General features: G+C 42.7%; 1 protein-coding gene across 10 annotated transcripts in view; it reads right to left on the bottom strand.

Annotated features, from left to right (window-relative positions):
* Positions 1-18,349, bottom strand: part of SFI1 (SFI1 centrin binding protein) — a 33,402-nt gene extending 15,053 nt beyond the window's left edge. For 6 of the 10 annotated variants that reach the window (XM_051633552.1, XM_051633553.1, XM_051633554.1 and 3 more), the window contains exons 1-13: positions 15,689-16,205; positions 13,705-13,884; positions 12,560-12,631; positions 10,318-10,416; positions 9,926-10,020; positions 8,253-8,370; positions 7,971-8,052; positions 6,444-6,600; positions 5,507-5,668; positions 5,000-5,070; positions 3,757-3,849; positions 3,293-3,390; positions 837-918 (exon numbers count right to left, since the gene is read on the bottom strand). In XM_051633552.1, the coding sequence (XP_051489512.1) occupies positions 837-918; positions 3,293-3,390; positions 3,757-3,849; positions 5,000-5,070; positions 5,507-5,668; positions 6,444-6,600; positions 7,971-8,052; positions 8,253-8,370; positions 9,926-10,020; positions 10,318-10,416; positions 12,560-12,631; positions 13,705-13,884; positions 15,689-15,708 (1,329 nt within the window). In that variant the 5' untranslated portion in view covers positions 15,709-16,205. Of the gene's footprint in view, positions 1-836; positions 919-3,292; positions 3,391-3,756; positions 3,850-4,999; positions 5,071-5,506; positions 5,669-6,443; positions 6,601-7,970; positions 8,053-8,252; positions 8,371-9,925; positions 10,021-10,317; positions 10,417-11,612; positions 11,644-12,559; positions 12,632-13,704; positions 13,885-15,688; positions 16,206-16,339; positions 16,677-18,283 lie in introns of those variants that run through there. The other 4 variants (XM_051633551.1, XM_051633550.1, XM_051633561.1 and 1 more) reach the window with 4 other exon arrangements.
* Between the last annotated feature and the right edge of the window lie 171 nt (positions 18,350-18,520).

Raw genomic sequence — 18,520 nt, 5'->3', positions numbered from 1 at the left:
ACAACAGGAGACAATTCCTTAAAGGTGACATGCACAGAACTGTCCAATGTTTGTTTTCCTCTTCTCATGTTGAACAGCAATGGACACATGACAAAGTTCCTTTGCTGTGAGTTCATGTGAACATGTTCCCTGGGTACCTATATGCACATGGGTGGGGAAACTGTTACCAGAAAACAGCAAGCCAAAGAGAGGACAAATACAAGCTGATAAGTAGCACGTAAAACACTCTCAAGAACTGATAAGCTCCAGAAGCCAGTTCTGTTGAATTTGAAGAACTGATAATCTCAGAACACCAAGAGCCAGCCATATCTTCACAAGGCCACCCACACAAGCCAACATCAACTATGAGTTGTGTAAGTCAGACCACATAAAAGGTGCCAGTGGCTGCTATGTATCAAGACTAAAGTATTAGGAACTGAAGGACCCCCTAAGGGACTTTCTGGATACCTACACAGAAGAAACTAGTTTGTCAGTATAACCCTGCACTTTCTTAAACACGCTGGAGTTGCCTCTTTATCTACTGTTACTCTTTCAACCAGGTAACTATGAAACAAAGTGTGAGAGAAAGGACATGCACTTATTTATTGGGTGAGGGAATAAGTGAATGAACTGTGTGAATACTTATCCTCTAATAATAACAGCTTGATTCTGTTATTAACAAAGAGCTTAACTTAAAAAAATATTAGTAAATATTGGTTTTAAGTTGTTTCCTCTAACTTGATCCCCCACCAGGGAAAAGAGAATTTACAAAACCCAAGTCCATCTCATGCTGACTGGGTTCACAGGGAGCAAGAAAAGATCCCCTGAGCAAGGCCAGGTAAGAGAGTGACATTTACCCTCTTCTCTGCTCTTTGGTATTCTTGCTGCTTGCAGGTCCTCAGCAGCCACGTGTCAAATACCTGCCTCATCAACAGCCTCCTGCCAACAAAAAGGGAGAATATCAGCACACGAGAGAACTCCTTCAGAAAGAGAGGCTGATTTTATGAACATACGAAGACCATCTACAATCCATCTACAACTTAAATAGTTACTTGATTTTTCAAATCATGCAAGCCTTCTTTGGAAATACCCTCATTCTGTGAGTTAAAAACAGACAAACAGCTCCCTGAAATCTTATCCAGAATACATAAGACAACATTAATTTTCTGAAGTTATTAGAATTTCTTGCTTTTATTCAGATTGTTCAAAAGATTGGTCTGACTTCTGACCAATTAATTTTATTTATAAACACACCCAAAGAAAATGTTATATAGCCACCTCTTATTTCTTCTCTACTGTAAATACAGCCCACTCCCTCCTCCCTTGAAAATAATTTGAAAATCCTACTCTACTTCTTTATTTAAAGAAACCAAACAAACATCGTAACAGGACTTGAAAAAACATTATAACAATAATAAAGAGTGGCATGGTCTGATCTCAATACTGAAGGGACTACATCAAAGCCTTCATTTATGAACAAGGTCAGGTTACTTGCCCTCATCAAAGCTTCTTTCTCTCTAAATGAACATAATACTTACTTGCTTGTCTGCCTCCTCCCCAGGGATGCACAAGAATCATTATCAAATAGTATCCAAAAATGCAATTTATATATATTTGTTATTCAGCACTATACATCTCTCTCAAGAGAAAACATACGGTAGAAGTGTGTGGAAACAGAATTCAGTTCAGACTCCATCAGTTATTTCCAGAACTCAGTCATGTGGGCGTAGTAATTAGACTGTTAGCAAGTCCCAGCTCTTCACTAAAGAGGCCTAAAAGGTATTTTGGATTCTTACCAGGTAATTTTTGGTAGGTAGTTGTTACAGCTCATTACAAATTTATAGGTTGGTAAACAACATGAGTGAAGTAAGTCTTCCTGGAGGGTACTGGTAGTTGCCAGCAAGAGTCTTTGTTGCATAGACAGTCACAGCTGATGGCTCTTCTAGGGTTTCTCCTGGTTCTCACCACCAGACACACATTTCGGGCATTGACTTGTCAAACAGCACATATATGTGCACCAGAAACCAACCGGTAAAGGCAAGTTCTGGCAAGCTGCCATGGAAGTTTTACTTAGGTCTGGTTGGAAAGCAGCCCCAGACCTCTGAACAAGCAACAATGCTTAAAATTTGTTCTTTTGTGTTCAGGAAACAGGACTTTGGTTATACCCTTTCTAAACATAAAACATAGCACAGAATAACATTCCTGATTCATAGAGTCAAGGCACAGTTACAGAAACAATGACAGCCTTGGAACCATCTCTTCATCCCTTCCCTGGTGAGAGGCTAAAAGTCACACTGCAACAGTTACATGGTGCAACTCCTCTTCACCAGGCTTAACCTCCTGAGCCTTTGAACCTTTACTCTTTCCATGTCCCCAGAAGACAAGCTAATGCACCACAGCTGCACTCTCACACCAGTTGGAAAAACTCTTAATTGCTTGCAGAAATGCAGCTGCCCTCATTAGTCAGTCTGTCCTCCAAACCTATTTGTCAATCTCCCAAAAAACAAGCCAATATCCAGGGCAAAACAGACTTTCTGCAGCTTGTATTTGAACTGTGAAGCCAGGCTTCAGATGACAGAAAGGTATGAATCCAGAACACGGGGTGTGATCACCCTCTGCCAATGAAAAGTGTAAGGTCCCAAATCTACTAGGAAAGAAGATTCCATCTTAAAAAACATTCCTCTCAGGTGATTAGAGACAGTCAACATGGCTTCACTAAGAGCAAATCATGCCTGACCAATTTGTTGGCCTTCTATGACAAGGCTACAGAGATGGTGGACAATGGCAGAGCAGCTGACATCATCTACCCGGGTTTGTGTAAGGCATGTGACATTCTGAACATACCTTTTTCCAAGGAAAGCAAACTATTTTTGTTAGTGTTCTCATACAGAAAATGGGAAATAGGGTTTGGCAGCATCATAAATCATAACCCTACCTGAAGAGTCAGCACTGAATCCATGGCTAAGAATACAAGCCCACGGAAGGCCTTTAAGGCATTTCATAAAAGGAAAATACATTTATTTACTGAATCAATTTTGATCTTTGTCTTTGCTCATGCTGCAACCTACTGCTCTTACCAGTACAACATCCAGTTCTTACATCTAAACAAGTCTCAGAGATAGGCTTAATCAGTTTCCCTCTCACATTTGACAGAGAAGCAGGAGATGTAAATTGTCCATTACTCATAGAAAATACAAGAGCAATTGGCATCAGGATGGTCATGCTCCCAAAGGTATTATCAGATTTTAAAAGAGAGCCAAAGGCTCACAAATCCCACATCCATACAAATTTATATTAATATTTCTCTGTGTACCTATAATGGGCATAAGCCACTTCTGTTAAGGCCTGCTGCTGTTCTTCCTCCTTCTTTTCCAAACGGGACTTCCAACAGTTCCAGAATTTCTGCAGCACCTGAAACAAAATAAAAAAACACATGAAAACACAGAGATCTTAAGGGAGGAGAAGAATGCAAAGAAATTGTTACATGTCCTACTGAAACTACATGTTGCAATAGTTGCTTCCTGCACTGCTTCACATAACAATTTTTTGTTTTATAACCTATGAACTTTTATGGTAAAAGTCAACATAAACATAGGAAAAGAGAAAACTAAAATAACATCTAAAACTGACCGTTGACTTACACAGATCTTCTGTGGCTATTAGTATTTAGGAACAAAGATACTGATTTAATAAAAAGGTATTTTGTGGGGAAAAGTGGAAGCCAATAGGACAGCTCAAGAAAAACTTGCATAAGAACAAAAAAGAAGTCACACTCACTGTAACTTCATGCTGACAGTATGCCAGATTTCTTCTCATTTGCTGAAGATGAGTGGTCATGACATTCTGCCACAGTCCCTTAAACCCAAGTTTCTGTAACAACAAGAAATGTACACAAGTCTCATGTCACTCAAGTCAGCAAGCACTGATAAATCTAGAACTGGCTGCTCCTTACAGACAAGCTGTTTGATGCTACTGCTCGCAATAGCTAAGATTAATGAACTTGTCATCAAAGCCATGCAACAGCTTCCTCTCACAAACTGTCACTTCTCCAGCTAAACTAAAATTCCCTTCTGCTTTCCCAGGGTTTTACTGCCAGACACCTAACTCTTTATTCAGCTATCAACACCACCGCCCAAGTCTTTTCTGAATCTATCTCCTCCTTCAGTTCAAGACTAACTTGCTCCTTATCAAAAATAGAAAAGATCCACTTCCCTTTTAGATCTCCTCTGCACAAGGTCTTTTGGTCACCAGCTCCATAATATCTTGGTTCAAGGATGAAGATGGTAAATAGCTTTATGAGAGCATCCAGCCCTAAAGTGCTCTTATAACACTCTCAATCTATGATCCAAACAGGTTTATAGCTTTTTTTTTGTGGATGATCCACACTTGAAAAGAATTCCATTCTGAAAAAGCTGAAGGCTTGCTTGTGCCCACCTCTCACACAGCCTTTGAGGATTTATTGGGGTCTTTGGGGATTTTTTGGGCATTGTGGTTTTTTGTTTTGTGTTAAAGACAAGACCACTTCCCCAACTGTCTGCATATGCACTAAGCTTTATTTGGACTTATGTGAAAAGAAGCATTTATGCGTTATTACAGAGGGAAAAAGAATAATCCTTGTAGCAAAACAGTGTAATCAGACAAACATTTGAGGCAGAGGTGAGAAGGAAAACAAAAATAAAAATCAGGGAAAATCAAGGGGAAAATGCAATTTCATTGTGAAATGGCCAGCGAGCATGGTAGCCCAATACCATGAAGATTAATCTGCTGCTTCAGCAGTTTCCCAATGGGAAGAATACCTGCTTTGGAAAGCAGCAGTTTCCCCATTTGGATTCAGCTGGCAGATTCCAGAATAGTTGGAATGTATAAACCTGATATCTGATCCAAAATCACCATGGCAAAAATGGTGCATCCCCTACTTAACATTCACACACAACTGTTAGCACTAAAGACACACTGCCAGTCAGAAGTACCTGAATTCTTCCCACAGCCTCTTCCACCTGACACATAACAGTGCTCTTACCAAGAGATGATGCTTGTAGTGTTTTTCAGCCAGCTCACGCTGTCGAGTGTCTTCCATATACAGTACAACATCTGTCACTGGGTTAAAGTATCTTTTACACAGAAACATCCATCCTAATATATACACAACCTTCTCCACAGAGAGGCACTAGATCTCAATCTACATTTGCTTCAATCTTGAATTTCCTGCATTGTTACCTGTGCAAGTTTTTATTACAGTCACGTTTCTATATTTTGCTGGCTTATCACAAGACCTTTCTGATTCCCTCTTAAGAATTCCTCTCCAACCTTAAATTATCTTCTGCAGGCTCCTGGGTGTCAACGGGCTCACATACTGTAATTACAACAGTTTTACTAATTGTTAGGATGGCCTTACATACATCTTTCTAATGATAACATTTGTTGTCACCCACGCTACTATGTAACACCCCTGCTTATTAACAAGATCTCTCCTCCATGGGAATGCTTTTAATCTGTCCCTGCTAGGGATTAAATACAGATTGGATACAATGCTTCCAGTGTGCAAAGTCCATCTGTTGGGCAATCCTTCCTGCTAGTTTTTCAGTATCTTCTTCTTGAGCACGCATTCTTCTCCTGCACTCCCATGATAGGTGCCATTTAGAGAAACACTGCCGGACCATCCTGCTCTGGTGGTGCTCTTGGGCTCTCTCTAGAAAACAAACACACAAGTAACTTACTACTTGTTCCATCCTGGGTTCATTTATATCAGGTGAGGCCATGACATTTAAGCCACTGGTTCTGAAGCAACACAAGCTCTAACACAGAAGAAAGGTGGTAAGAATTCACAGTAGCAGTCAGCTATGGATGTATTCTTCCTGCTGGTCACAAGGCAGTTTTACAGCAGTAACACACTGAACTGACTTAAGAAGGGGAAGTTAAGACACTGCATCTTTTGTTCAACATACACAAGCTTGCTTACATGTCAGCATATTCCTGTCTACAGTTCCTAGATATGCAAGCAGGATTCTTGTCCACTACCACCCATCAACAAGTGTTCACACCAATGTCTGAAATAATTTCAGTGACTTAAAGGAAAGAAAGAAAATAACTGGTGTCATAATCTTTAACATCCTTGTATTATTTGTGATTTTCTAATTATCAAGAGAATCCACATATAGATTGACTGAGAATAGTCCTGAATACATCCTTCTCACAGATATCTCAGTCAGAATATAATTTGCAATGTGCAAGCTTTTGTCAAGGGAACCATAAAGCATTTTCTTTCCTATCATATGGAAAACAGGTGAACTTCCTGACAGTTGCATATATAACCTTAGCTAGCCAGGTCCATGACAGTGCACAGTCCAAGTTGCAACTCATCATCTGTTGAGCAAGCATAGAAACATTGCAGCATGTCCTAGCATAGGGAAAAAAAAATAATCACTGTGCCCTAAGGAAAGGAGCTAAGCCCTGTTCTAACTCACCATTCTGATGTTTCTTTGCTCTCTGGAGGTGCAAGTATCTCAGCCACACTTCCATGCATCTCTTCAATTCCCAGTGCTGATGGTGAGCTACTGCCCTGGTCTCCTTCTGCCTGTCATTCTGGCTGTATAAATACAGCTCCCACCACTGCCACCAAGCCTGACATAACAAATGAGGAGGAAAGGAAGTACGGGGGAAAAAATGGACAAGATTAAGGATATAGAACAAAGAAGAGAATAGGAAGAACACAGGAAATACAAAATTCCATGTAAGATTTAAAAGTGAAAGCCACAAGCAATGAGGTTCATCTCCCCAAGGGGGGAAACAAAAAACCTCCAACAAACAAAAACACAGAAATGCAAAGGAATGTCATCATAGCAAAGGTCAAAATGTCAATACCAAACTTCTTTTCTCCCGTTTTTTAATACATTAGCCCTTTTTCCATTAAAAAATGAAATAATGTACTACAGGTTTTCTTTCAGACAGAATTTTAATCTAAAAGAAAATCACATATGGATACACAGTATTTCCAAAGTAATGAGTTTATCTCCTTAGTAAAATACTGGTCTCAAGCAGGCAGTGTTGCCATCTCACAGCAAAGGCCAAATTAAACACCATCACATGTTTTTAACAAAACAGACAAAAAGCCTCAGTTTCAGTGAAAGAAAAGCATGTGCTTTCGCTTGGGCTAAAATGAACAATTTACTGAAGGAGCTGGCAATATCTCAAGAATATGAAATGCTGGACAGTGTTTCTTTACCCCAAATGGAGCTAAACATGCCCACAGAAATTCATCAGGAAACGGTGTCTTACAAAGAGGAAAGGTGGTGTTCAACAGCCAGCTGCTGCTGTCTTGCCTCCTAACAGGAAAGTGGATTGGATCTCTGGGGAGTTCAGCATTCTAGAAAGTTAGGTGCAACTTCCCACCATTCCCTGCTCAAAATGCCACAGCTGCCAACTCATACACCTGCTCTCTTTTACCTCTTACTTATCTGTGGCTAGTTCTCTGCTGGAGAGAACAAAGACACCTTAACTATCATGACACATTATGTAATATAGTAAAACTTTCTTTGGCTAGTCTACTTCCTACCAAATGGATCCAGTTTGTTTGCCTAGATTTCTTGTAAATATTTTTTTCTTGTAAAATAACTGGTTTGCCCTTCATAGAATGTGTCAAGTTGGAAGGGACCCATAAGGATCAGTCCAACTCCCTGCTCCTCACAGGACTAACTAAAACTAAAATATATTACTAAAAGCATCATCCAGAGCACTCCCTGAAGTCTGCCAGGCTTGGTGTCCTGGGGAGCCTGTTCCAGTGACCAACAGCCCTTTCAGGGAAGAGACTTTTCCTAATGTCCAATCTGAATTTCCCCTGATTCCACTTTGTGTCCTAATGTATTCTTCCATCATAAGTACTGCAATCTGCAAAGCAAATTAGTATAAGGCCTAGTTTTTATTCATCTGCAACGTATTAGTCACATGTGTGTGCAACTTAAACATCAGAAGTAGCTGGAGCTTCTGGGACTTACTCGAAATTGCAGGCTCTGGGCCCAGTGCTGCAGGGCCAGAACATTCTGGTAGTATCGCTGCCTCCAAACTGCCCATGATAGGCTGCCAAAACAATGTTACAGACATCTTAAAATGCAGGCTCCCTAGACTACGGGAGTACCAAAAGAATTCAGAAACACACACAAACAAAATAAAACCAACAAAAAAGAGATGGAACGAAGCCACTGCAGGAAAAGGTAAGAGAACACAGGTATAAAACATGGCTTTATGGTCAGTGCTTCTCAGTTTCAGTCCGTTCTTACCACAAGCAGCTTCTCTCCCTGAATGCCAGCGCCACAGCCTGCATCCCATGCTTTATCCTTTGAACATCCACATAAAGCAGCCAGCATCGCCACGTCTTGAGCAACGTTTGCTTCCTTGCTGTGCACAACAAAAAAATGACAGCATCCTAAGTTCTGGCAAGAAGCTGGCATTGAACCACCTGTCCCCGACCTCCAGTCCGCTCAACCCGCAGTGACACCTGGTGGGAAACCACGAAACAACAGTCACCGGAGCCGCGACCATCCGCCCTGGTCGAGGGTGTCACACTGACAAGAATGTCTGAAACGCTGACAACATCATGCCACCTGCTCAGAGCAGCGTGAATTATCAGACAATGGCACTGCTTTGTCTTCAGTGCTTACAGAGCATATAGATGTACAACAATATTCACATAACAACCTCACCGAGTAAGAACTGAGAATTTTCTCTGGTTTGTTTTTTTAAAAAAAGAAGTTCATCAGGTTCATCAGTAGCTTTTCAAGAGTTATTCTCTATTACAAGCAGAGAAATCAACCATAAACAAGTCAAGTTTATTTAGCAGGTTAGTAATGCAGTTAAAAATAGAAGTGGTGTCACAAATTCCAGTTTACCACTTATGCAGTGCACTGCACTTTCTCCTCCCAACAGTCTGGACTGTCAGAACTGACACAATTGAAGCAACACTGTTAGGAAAAAAGTAATGGATTTTATGTCACTTCACACATTAAAGAAAACCAAAACCACATCTTTTTTTGTTTGTTTAAATATTTCCTTGTGACCTGGTGTATCAAGAATTAGCCTACCTTAAAACAGGCCACCTTTCTATCTTTTTTACTAAATAACACACAGCTGCTTCTGTGAGCACTCTGGCCTCAACTAGTGAGAAAGGAAATCTAGATAGCTCATCAGTTTGCTTCCAAAGGTGCCCATCTATGTTATTCTGAGGATACATTCATATGTTAATTTATTTTGCAAATCAACACAGAACAAAACCACAGTATCATCTTTAGAAGAGGGTCATCCTCCCCTTCAGGAAAACAAATATTCCCTGAAACCAAAGGAAGCTGCAACCAATATAGGCAACTTCATCAGTAGGACAAATCCACTGCAGAACAAAGAATCTAGGTAAGACAAGGAGCACTTCAAAAGCTTGGGCTTCTTTTCAACAGCAAGACACAAGCTGGAAGGAATAGTGAATCTATTAAAAAATCAGTGCAGTTAATACCACAGGGAATGAGTATCTAATTTCTATAGCCATAGTTGATACAGAATTCCAGTAACAAATTCTATTAAAAAAAATAACTGTTTCAATACGTTGTGATAAATTTAAAAAAAAAAATCCAGCAAACTCCTCCCTCAAAAAACCCAAATAAACCACTCCCCAAAAACCAAACACCACAATTCAGAGCAGATGGAGATGCCCCTAAGCTTATTCACTGATATCCCTAAATAACTATATAGCTACACAGCAGTGCATCAAATACATCTCCCCCAACCCCTCCCACCAGCTTTAGACAGACAACCATCTGTACCTAAAAGCATCACACTTCCATAGGGGGGAGGTCGATGTGGCAACATGTACCAGGAACAGAGATTCTGTACAAACATTTTCCTTGGAAACTCCCATCTCAGTATGTCCCCAAATAAAGGTAGTTACGATCACTTCTACACTTACCATGAGACTCTGCAACACAGTACTTGTTCCTCTTTTCTTGTTGCTGGCATATGTAGGCTCTCCAAGCTTTGAATATCAAATTATGGAGTAAATGCCTGAAAAAGAAGTAAGCACCATTCAGAGAAACAGCTACCAATGCTGAGAAGTAGGATTCTTTCAGGTTCAGCTGCAGCCTAAAGAAACATTGGGCAAGAAATTTTTACTTCATCCTAAGACAACAGCAACAAAACAGCAGGGAAGAAAGATGTGAAAATAAGCAATGAAGACATTACTCTTGGCCTAGAGGTACTGTTAATGTTACTTAGCTACTGGTATTAACAACTCCTGCAGAGCTTAAGGAAAACTTCTCATACTGCTATGTACACACAATAATAGGAAGCCATTTCACAAACCTGTAATGGCTCTCTGCTCTGAAGCTGAGCTTCCTTTCTCCACAAACAGCCCACCACTCTTCAAAAGTTTTTTGAAGAATCTTCTGGTCATAAAAGCACCTAAACAGTTGAAGGATTTGGACATGGGTAACTTCATACAGATTTCCAGGTTGACCACAAATCAGTTTTTATTAAGATTATGCTACATCTTTTTAAGTCTTGTCTGATTAGCCTAACAGCATTGAATGGCATTTAAGTAACACTACCCTAGTGTGACACTTTATTCCAAGAATCTGTTAAGTATGACAAGAAGCAATCAGCTTACTGGCTGTAAATGCTTCACATAAGGTCAAGGAAGAAAAGGCAGATGCTGTTAACCGACTTGCCAAGTATTAGTGCCAGTTGACTTTAAACCCACAAACAGCTCTTATGTTTTATCCTCAGTTCTGTGTTTTACCCAAAAAAATAGCCAGTTGACAAGGGTAGTTGTATATTCCTTGCTAATTTTGTTATTAACATAAATATCTTTTGTATAGAAACAAACACAAAAGCTACTTCAGATTTTATAATGCTTTGAAATGTTCATTGTGTTCTTATCAGCATGCTGATCTTAAGTCACCCCAAATTTAACATCTTCCCAAAGAACATTTAAATAGATTTAAGAACTCCTTTAGCCAGCTGCACATCACCTATGCTAAAAACAAAGCTGCTCTTGTACCTTGTCTTTCCAATGGATGCTAAGCCGTGCACAAAATGGATTCATGGGTCACATATGACCTTTAAGTTCTTTAACCTCAGTAGAACAGCCTCTGCTTTTATATCCAGATTTCATTAACAGACACCTGACGAGGTAAGAAGGGATGCTACATTTCAACTGAATGGTGAACAACTGAAAATTCAACTCATAGGAGGGTCAGCATGAGGAAATTAGGATTTTGATCACTTGACTAAAAATAATGGTCATAATCTACTATTTCAAGCCTTCTTTTTTTAATACTCTCTCAAACATTCTACCATATGGACAAGGCAGTGTAGGAAACAGAAAGTCTCATCAACTGGAGTACAAGTACTTTCCAAAAACTTGTCATCTCTTTGTATTTGTGATGGAGAGAAGGAAAATAGAAGGACCCATGAAAACACAGAAGCAAGCAAACAAAAAACACACAAGCCCAGACTCACAAGCTTTGGTCACAGCTATGCCAATAGCTTAATGAAATTGGTCATGTCTTTAGTAACAACAGGATTAGGCCCACAATACCTAAAGGTCCCTTAACATGCATGAATCCTCTCACAAGTTGCAATTCACAGCTACCTACCCCAAGCCAAGTTGCTAAGTCATTCCAAACACTCAAGCAGAAAAGAACGAAAAAAATAGAAAAAGAAAGAAGAAATGAGCTATACATTAACTTTTTTTACTTGGTGCATTCACAGAACATTGCAAATAAAACTGGGAGAACTGGGGACTCTTAAATCTAAAAAGACAATTAATTGTTGCTTATGTTCCTTGCTGAACTTTATAAAATATATTTCCACTCATCCTCCTAAAAAGATAAAATAGCCATTGTCCTGAACACACAGCCAAAGTTGTGCAAATTCAGTATATGGGATAGCAAGAACCATAGTTTCACAGGACAGCTGCTGCCCACCAGCTCAGGCAGACATGGTCACAACACACTTGATAGAGCACGATGAAACTGGAGAACTATGGGCCTGTTCTTACTCCAACTGTAACAAACCCAGATCTTTCCACTTGGAACTGCTTCAGTTCCCAAGGGTGTGGTCAAACAAGAATGAACATGCAAATTAAAACAAAGCACAGAAAAAGTATGGAAGTGTTGGTTTTCAGTAGTTGCAGAACACTAGCAGAAACAAATAATCAGGTACAGGTATTTCAAAGTCAGGCAGACACAAAGCATATATAGGCACATTAAGAACAGTGAAAACAGTAAAATGAAATGTATTTCCAGATCCATCTCCAGTTATAAATTTGAAAAATCGTTACATTTAAAGCAGGTATCACAACTATACCTTATATGCCTGTACAGTTCAACTGCACCAAGGCAATTCCTGTAAATTTAGTTAGTAAAATTTAACCATCATTATTAAATAAAAAGAAGGAGCAAGAAGGTTATTCAAAAAAAGCACTGAAATAGTTTCAAAAGACAATCAAATACTTCATTGGCAGGCAGTGCTCTCTTAGCCCAAATGTACAGAACTAAACCATGTTTTAAAAAAATACATTGATTTCTGGAACTTTCTCTACCTGGCTTTGGAAGGGAGAACTTGTCCAAATGTCTTTTTTGCCCACAGATAGAAGAATTTTCTTGCTAGGTATCTGGAATACAAGGAAAGGTTAATTGTCTTTGTACTCTTCATCTGTTAATTCCAAGGCAGCAGTAAAAATAGGATCTCTTATGCCAGTTTCAGTCATAAAACTAGGGTTATGGTTTTACAGAGTTCAATGCAAGTACAAAACATTTGCACCCTGAAATTAGTACCTTTAACAGGACAATCTATCAAGCATAAATAGAGGCCCATGCACCATTGCAAGACCTGAATTGGGACATACTTGTTGTGGAAACTTAGGGAGATGAAATGTTTTACAAGCAGCCCACATACACCCAGTGATACTAACAAGCAGGCTGCTGACTAGCTGGGGAGCCTTTTTGTGATTCAAAAGCAATAATATCCCTGGTTTCCCTGAAATTGACCAGCTGAGTTAGACTTATTTTCACATTACTTGAGCCAATCTAATGTTTACTCCTGAAACCAGCAGATCTTCCCTCTTCCTACCTCCCCCAGCAACCGTTCTAGTTCCCAGCAAGCTTCTCCCAGTACCAGTTCAACTCACGGATCTGTGATTGTGATACTATCACCCTTATTCCACGACCCCCCCCCCCCCCCTTTTTTTTTTTTTTCAAACAGATTTAAGAGTTAATTGGCTTACAGGGGGCCCCAATAGGCACCAAAGCCAGCACAAGGTAATTAATTAAAGCACAACCTCCCTCTTTCAGCATGTCTGAGCTGATAGATCAGTCACACTTGTTCAACAAATACCAGGCTTTTAATCTCTAAACAATTACCATCTCACTTTTTGTCAAGATTCCTTCAACACAAAAGTAAAGAAACACAACAGGAGGGCAAGACTAAATCATTACAACTGGCTGCCCTCTATGAAAGCATATTGTTAAATAGCCATTTTTTAAATTTTACATCAGAGAATGAAAAATGCACAAAATCTGACTGTACCACCAAGGCACATCCTCAAGTTACTATAAGGTATCTTCAGAATTGTCTGGCATGCCTGTGAACAAGAACCACCTGCAGTGGTACTATTAAAACCAGAGGATTTTTTTAGGTCTGATCCCCCTGCTCCATTCAGTGAAAATTATGTTTTGCACTTATCACCTGATTTGGAATTCTTTTAGCCTTCTTTTTTGATGCCAGATATACCCAACATCATCCAGATTGTCATGACCTGTGTCCTGAAATTGGGGTCTAGCAGACTGGAGAGCAACAGATTGCCCAGTTGCAGACATTTGATGCCTTTGTAGTTGTTGGATTTCATGCATCTTCAGAGATTTTGAACTTAAAATGAAAGAAGAAATATTTTGTGTAAAACTACATGAACTGCAAAGAAGTAGCATTATTTCAATAAATTAATCTATAACAAAACTACACAATCATATATAGAAGTTGACAGCTACAAAACTTTAGAACATTTTTGTCCCTTTGTCAGGCACATTTTACTATCTGGAATTTTGAAATTCCAACAAAACAAGCAACGAGAGGCATTTCAGCATCATCGTGTCACAGGCAATTTCTTTGTCCTCTAAAGCTGAAATTAAAAAGCACTAAAATGTATTTGTGCTTCACCTCCCACATGTGTGCATAGCATTACAGACATGATTTGAATGTGGTTTTCTGTCTTTTATTATCAAATATATCAAGGTATTCTGTCCATTGCTGAAAAATTCTCTTGAGGACACAAGAACTGAAGTGGGAATTGCACATTTTTCTATGAAATGCAGTTAGATATACAGTCCTGGTGCAAGGAACTCTTTCTAGTTTTGCTCCTACTTTAACTAAAAGTTTTTCTTAAAAAAAAAAAACACAACACAACTAAAAATCCCTTCCTGATTTTATACATTCACAGCTGAAAAGCAAAACTAAGCATATTTTTCTACTATACAGTTTACTTTCACAGGTAGTTCTTATCTGAAAAACAAGCCTATTTTTATGAATTCTAAGTATTTTGTCTCAATACTTTTCTGAAAACAAACTAAAAAAAGATTTTTTAAAATCTAATCAGATAAAACTTGCTGAACCAGTTGCATTGAAGCTTCTTTCCCAAAACAAATACTGCCACCACCCCGAAAATTTGCACATTAGAACCACAAACACATTCCTAAACTGCAACAGGCAACAGAAGAGGATAGTTTGAAGTCTCATCCTAAAAATAATCACCTGAACTGAGCTAGAAAAACATGGCTGCAGTCAGAAAAAAATGTTGGTTCCATGAACAACCTACACTAATAAGTTTCAGGAGTTGAGCTAAATCACTGCTCACAGCATTAACAATAAATCACTGGGGGAGGGAGAGGAAATAACAAACACAAAACCAAAATCCACTCAAAAAATAAATCTCATAAGAGGAAATGCAGTATTTTTGGCTTGTTCCAGCAAGCTGCTAGGAGTTCAACAAGCTAATGAAAGAAAACAAGATCTGCATTTTGTGTGTGAGAGAGAAATTCCTGTCCTCCTATAAAATACTATTTCAATGTTTTCTGAAGGTAATGGATCCTGTTCAGCAAACAAATAATTCTCTGCTTACACAAAATGTGCAGTTAAGGCAACTGTAGGCACGTGTGAAGAAAAGAGTTTCAGGCACTTTTAAATTTATACAAAATAGCTTTCAGATAATTTGTCCCTGTTCCTGAGTTCCTGTGCATGTCTATTAAGCTCTATTTCTTTTAAAACCACCTAATCTGCTCCAAAGGTAAACCTGGTCAGACTAAATGCAGTGATAATGTTACACAAAGTAAGAGAACTGACAAACACTGCAGAATAAATCTGTGATTGGGCCAACAACTACATCCACATATCTTACATTACAGTCTGATACCTCAAATTCAGTAACAAAATTTTTATATTTTAATGTTTAATAATGCAAACCCACAAAGTTGTGTTTCATGGTGGGTTTGGGGTTGGTGTGTTCATTTTTTGTTTTAAGAGGAACACTTTCTGGTTGATAATACTCCACAGAGACTAGTAAGTCCTCATATGATAATAACTTGGCTTTCTTCTGTCCCATGGGAAGATGTAATAATAATAATAAAAAAAAAAATTACAGGTGAGTTCTTTAACAAAGTAGCATCTTATCATTGCTTACCTGCTTCTGGATTTCTCCATTTTGCTACAGTTCCAAGTCTGCAGTAAATAAACACTCTCTGCACTGCAATGTGTTTTATTAACTTCGGATGAAGCATCAATTCCTTCTCATTATTTGTGATGAAACCATCAAATAGATCTATGCTAAATGCAGCCTGAAGCTTCACGATGCCAGGAATTACACTCACTCGACCTGCATACAAAGGGCATAATGCAATTCTAGATGTTTAGCATGAAAAGCATGTCTGCAGTCACAGCCTTACTGACCTGAATGATACTATGCTGACATCACCTGTTGCTAATTAAGCCATAACTGATCGAATCCTAAGACAGCAACTATGCCTACCTAAATAAAGCTGTGCTAGAAAGACGCTTTAAAAAGGAATGAACCTAAGTTACATTCCCCTATTTAGAAACAATCAAGGGTGACAAAATCAGTTCCTCATCAAACTCCCTTTCCTCTTGTAAGCGTGAGATCCAAAGCTGACATTAAGCAAGGTTCAAGGGGTGACAGGAAAACACAAAGACCAAACCAAACAACCCAACAACCTTACTGCAGCCAATCTGAGTCTGCCTGCACAGAGCTCCTTTCGGCAGAGAGCTGTAACCTGAACGCTTTTTGTGTTTGTGGACAACGACTCGAGAGCCTCACCTCAAGCCCTGCCGTGAGGCACCGGGGGCCCTGCCGGCGGTCTCCGCCCCCTCGCCACCCACAAACGGCTCCCACCCGGCTGAAGGCGCTGGGGCCCGGCAGCCAGAGCCCGGGAGCAGCGGGCCGCGGTCAGGACTTGGGGAAGGCCGCCGCACGGGGCACCGGCCCCACACGCAGGCTGGTATGCAGCGACGGGAGCCCAGGCGCCCTGCCCTCCCTAAACCGAGACCTCCCCGCTCCCGCAGACACCTACACGGCCCCGGCTGCCTTCGCAAGCCGCCTCCGAGGAGGGCGAGGGGCCGGGGCAGCGCAGCGCGGGGCAGCGGAGCCCTGAGGGGACGCGCTACCGGCCGCTGCTCCCGCCACACCCCCCGCCCGGCCCCGGCCCCGCCCAGCGGCCGCAGAGCGCCCCCTAGCGGCGGGGAGGGCCGCCCCCGGCCGGTTCCCCCGGTCCCCCCCTCCCCCCCGCACCGGGACCGCGGGGCTGCGCTGGCCCGGTCCCCGCGCTGGCCCGGTCCCCGCGCTGGCCCGGTCCCCGCGCTGTCCGGCAGGGTAAGCGTGTCACGGCGCCGAACTGCTGCTCGGGCTGCTCTGCCAGTGGCGGAAAACCAGTATTTTGCCATGTCGGGGCTTTGCTGCTGCCAGGAGCCAGTGTTTACAAAGGATGTGCCTCGAGGAACTAAAAAAACAGCACTTTGGCTCAGGAGAGGGATGTGGAACGCACCAGCAGCCAGGCCCTCAGCGCCTACAGCATCAGCCGCCCGGCAAGAGGCTCCTCGCCTGCTGGTGGCTATCAGATGTCTCGGTGTATTTGTTTGAAAAGCAAACTCGCCGGGAGAAACCCGCTAACAGCTACAACACCGTTGCCTTTACAGCACGGCACCTCACCATTTAAGTAAAAAATGTGAAAGATCTGCTTCACTCCACAAGCAACCAGCTTGTAATAGTGGTATTCAGCTTCGTTATAGATTGTTACAGAACACTTGGTTTGTCAGATCCTGCAGGTACTTCCTTGCTCCGACACACGCCTCCCTGCCCAAGGAGTCTGGAAAACGCCCCCACGGCGTTTCCGTGGCAGCAGGGATGTGGGTGCTGGGAATGCCACTCCCCAACAGCTCCGCAGGCAACTGGAGCCGCGACCTGGCTCCCGAAGTAAACTCCTTCAACTAACGTTGAAAACAATTTCCACTCCTTATTAGCAACGACTGGTGCCTCTGAATAAACTGCTCTGCTTGCCACGCAGGTTTCCCTCCTGCTGCCTCCTGGGAATGCCGCATTTAACTTTTGTCGGAAGGTTGATAAAAGATGTTTTGAAACACCTAGAGCCTGAGAGGGAAGGGTGCGCAGGGCACTGGAATGTTATGCTTACACTCCTACTGGTGCCTCACAGCTCCACACCAAGGGCCGAGGGCAGGGAAGCGGGCCGGGCCCGGTCAGACCGCCCCTCGCCCCCCGGCGGGGACGGGCCGCTCACGGCGGGAACACGAAGGAGCTCGGCTGCAGGCGGGCACTGACGAGGACGCTTCCTCGAGCCCGTAAACGACTCCGGGTGCAGGAGGGAGAGCCCGGCGGAGGCGCGACCGCAGCTGTCAGCCGCCCGCCGCCGGTGCCAGGCCCGGCCCGAAGCGCTGAGGGGACCGCGCTCGCGCCGCTGCTTCCCGCCCTTCTGTCCCCCCGCGCCTGCCTCGCAGCCGCAGGCCCGCGGTGACGCGGCGGCAGGTCCCCTGCCCGCCACAGCCTTGGCCCGGCCCCCTCCCCGCCGCCTCCCGGTGCCCCGCGCCCGGCACATGGCGCGCACCACGTCCCGCCGCCGCGGCTGCTCCCGGCGGCCGCCTCACCCGCACGGCTGCCCGCCCAGAGTGCCTGAGGGCCCCCGGGGGAGCCCCAGCCTTTCCTCACCCACCGCAGCGCTCGCAAGGTGAGAAGACCGTTTGATGGGCTCACCCGCGGCGGGGACGCGGCGCCAGACAGCGAGGGGAGCGCGGTCCCGCCGCCGCCGCCCGCCTTTTCCAGTCAGGCGCCGCGCGGGGGAGCCCCGGCGCGCGCGCCCGCCGCCGCGCCTGCGCGCGGGCCATTAAATGGGTGCGGGGTGAGCGGCGGAAGGCCCCGGTTACGGCGGCTGAGGAGAGACAGAGCCGGGCGAGTCGGGAGCGGGCGCGCGAGCCAGCGCGGAGGGGGCCG

The sequence above is a fragment of the Apus apus genome, chromosome 16 (assembly GCF_020740795.1).
Source record: "Apus apus isolate bApuApu2 chromosome 16, bApuApu2.pri.cur, whole genome shotgun sequence".
Lineage (NCBI taxonomy): Eukaryota > Metazoa > Chordata > Aves > Apodiformes > Apodidae > Apus > Apus apus.
This window is presented reverse-complemented; position numbering and strand designations above follow the sequence as displayed.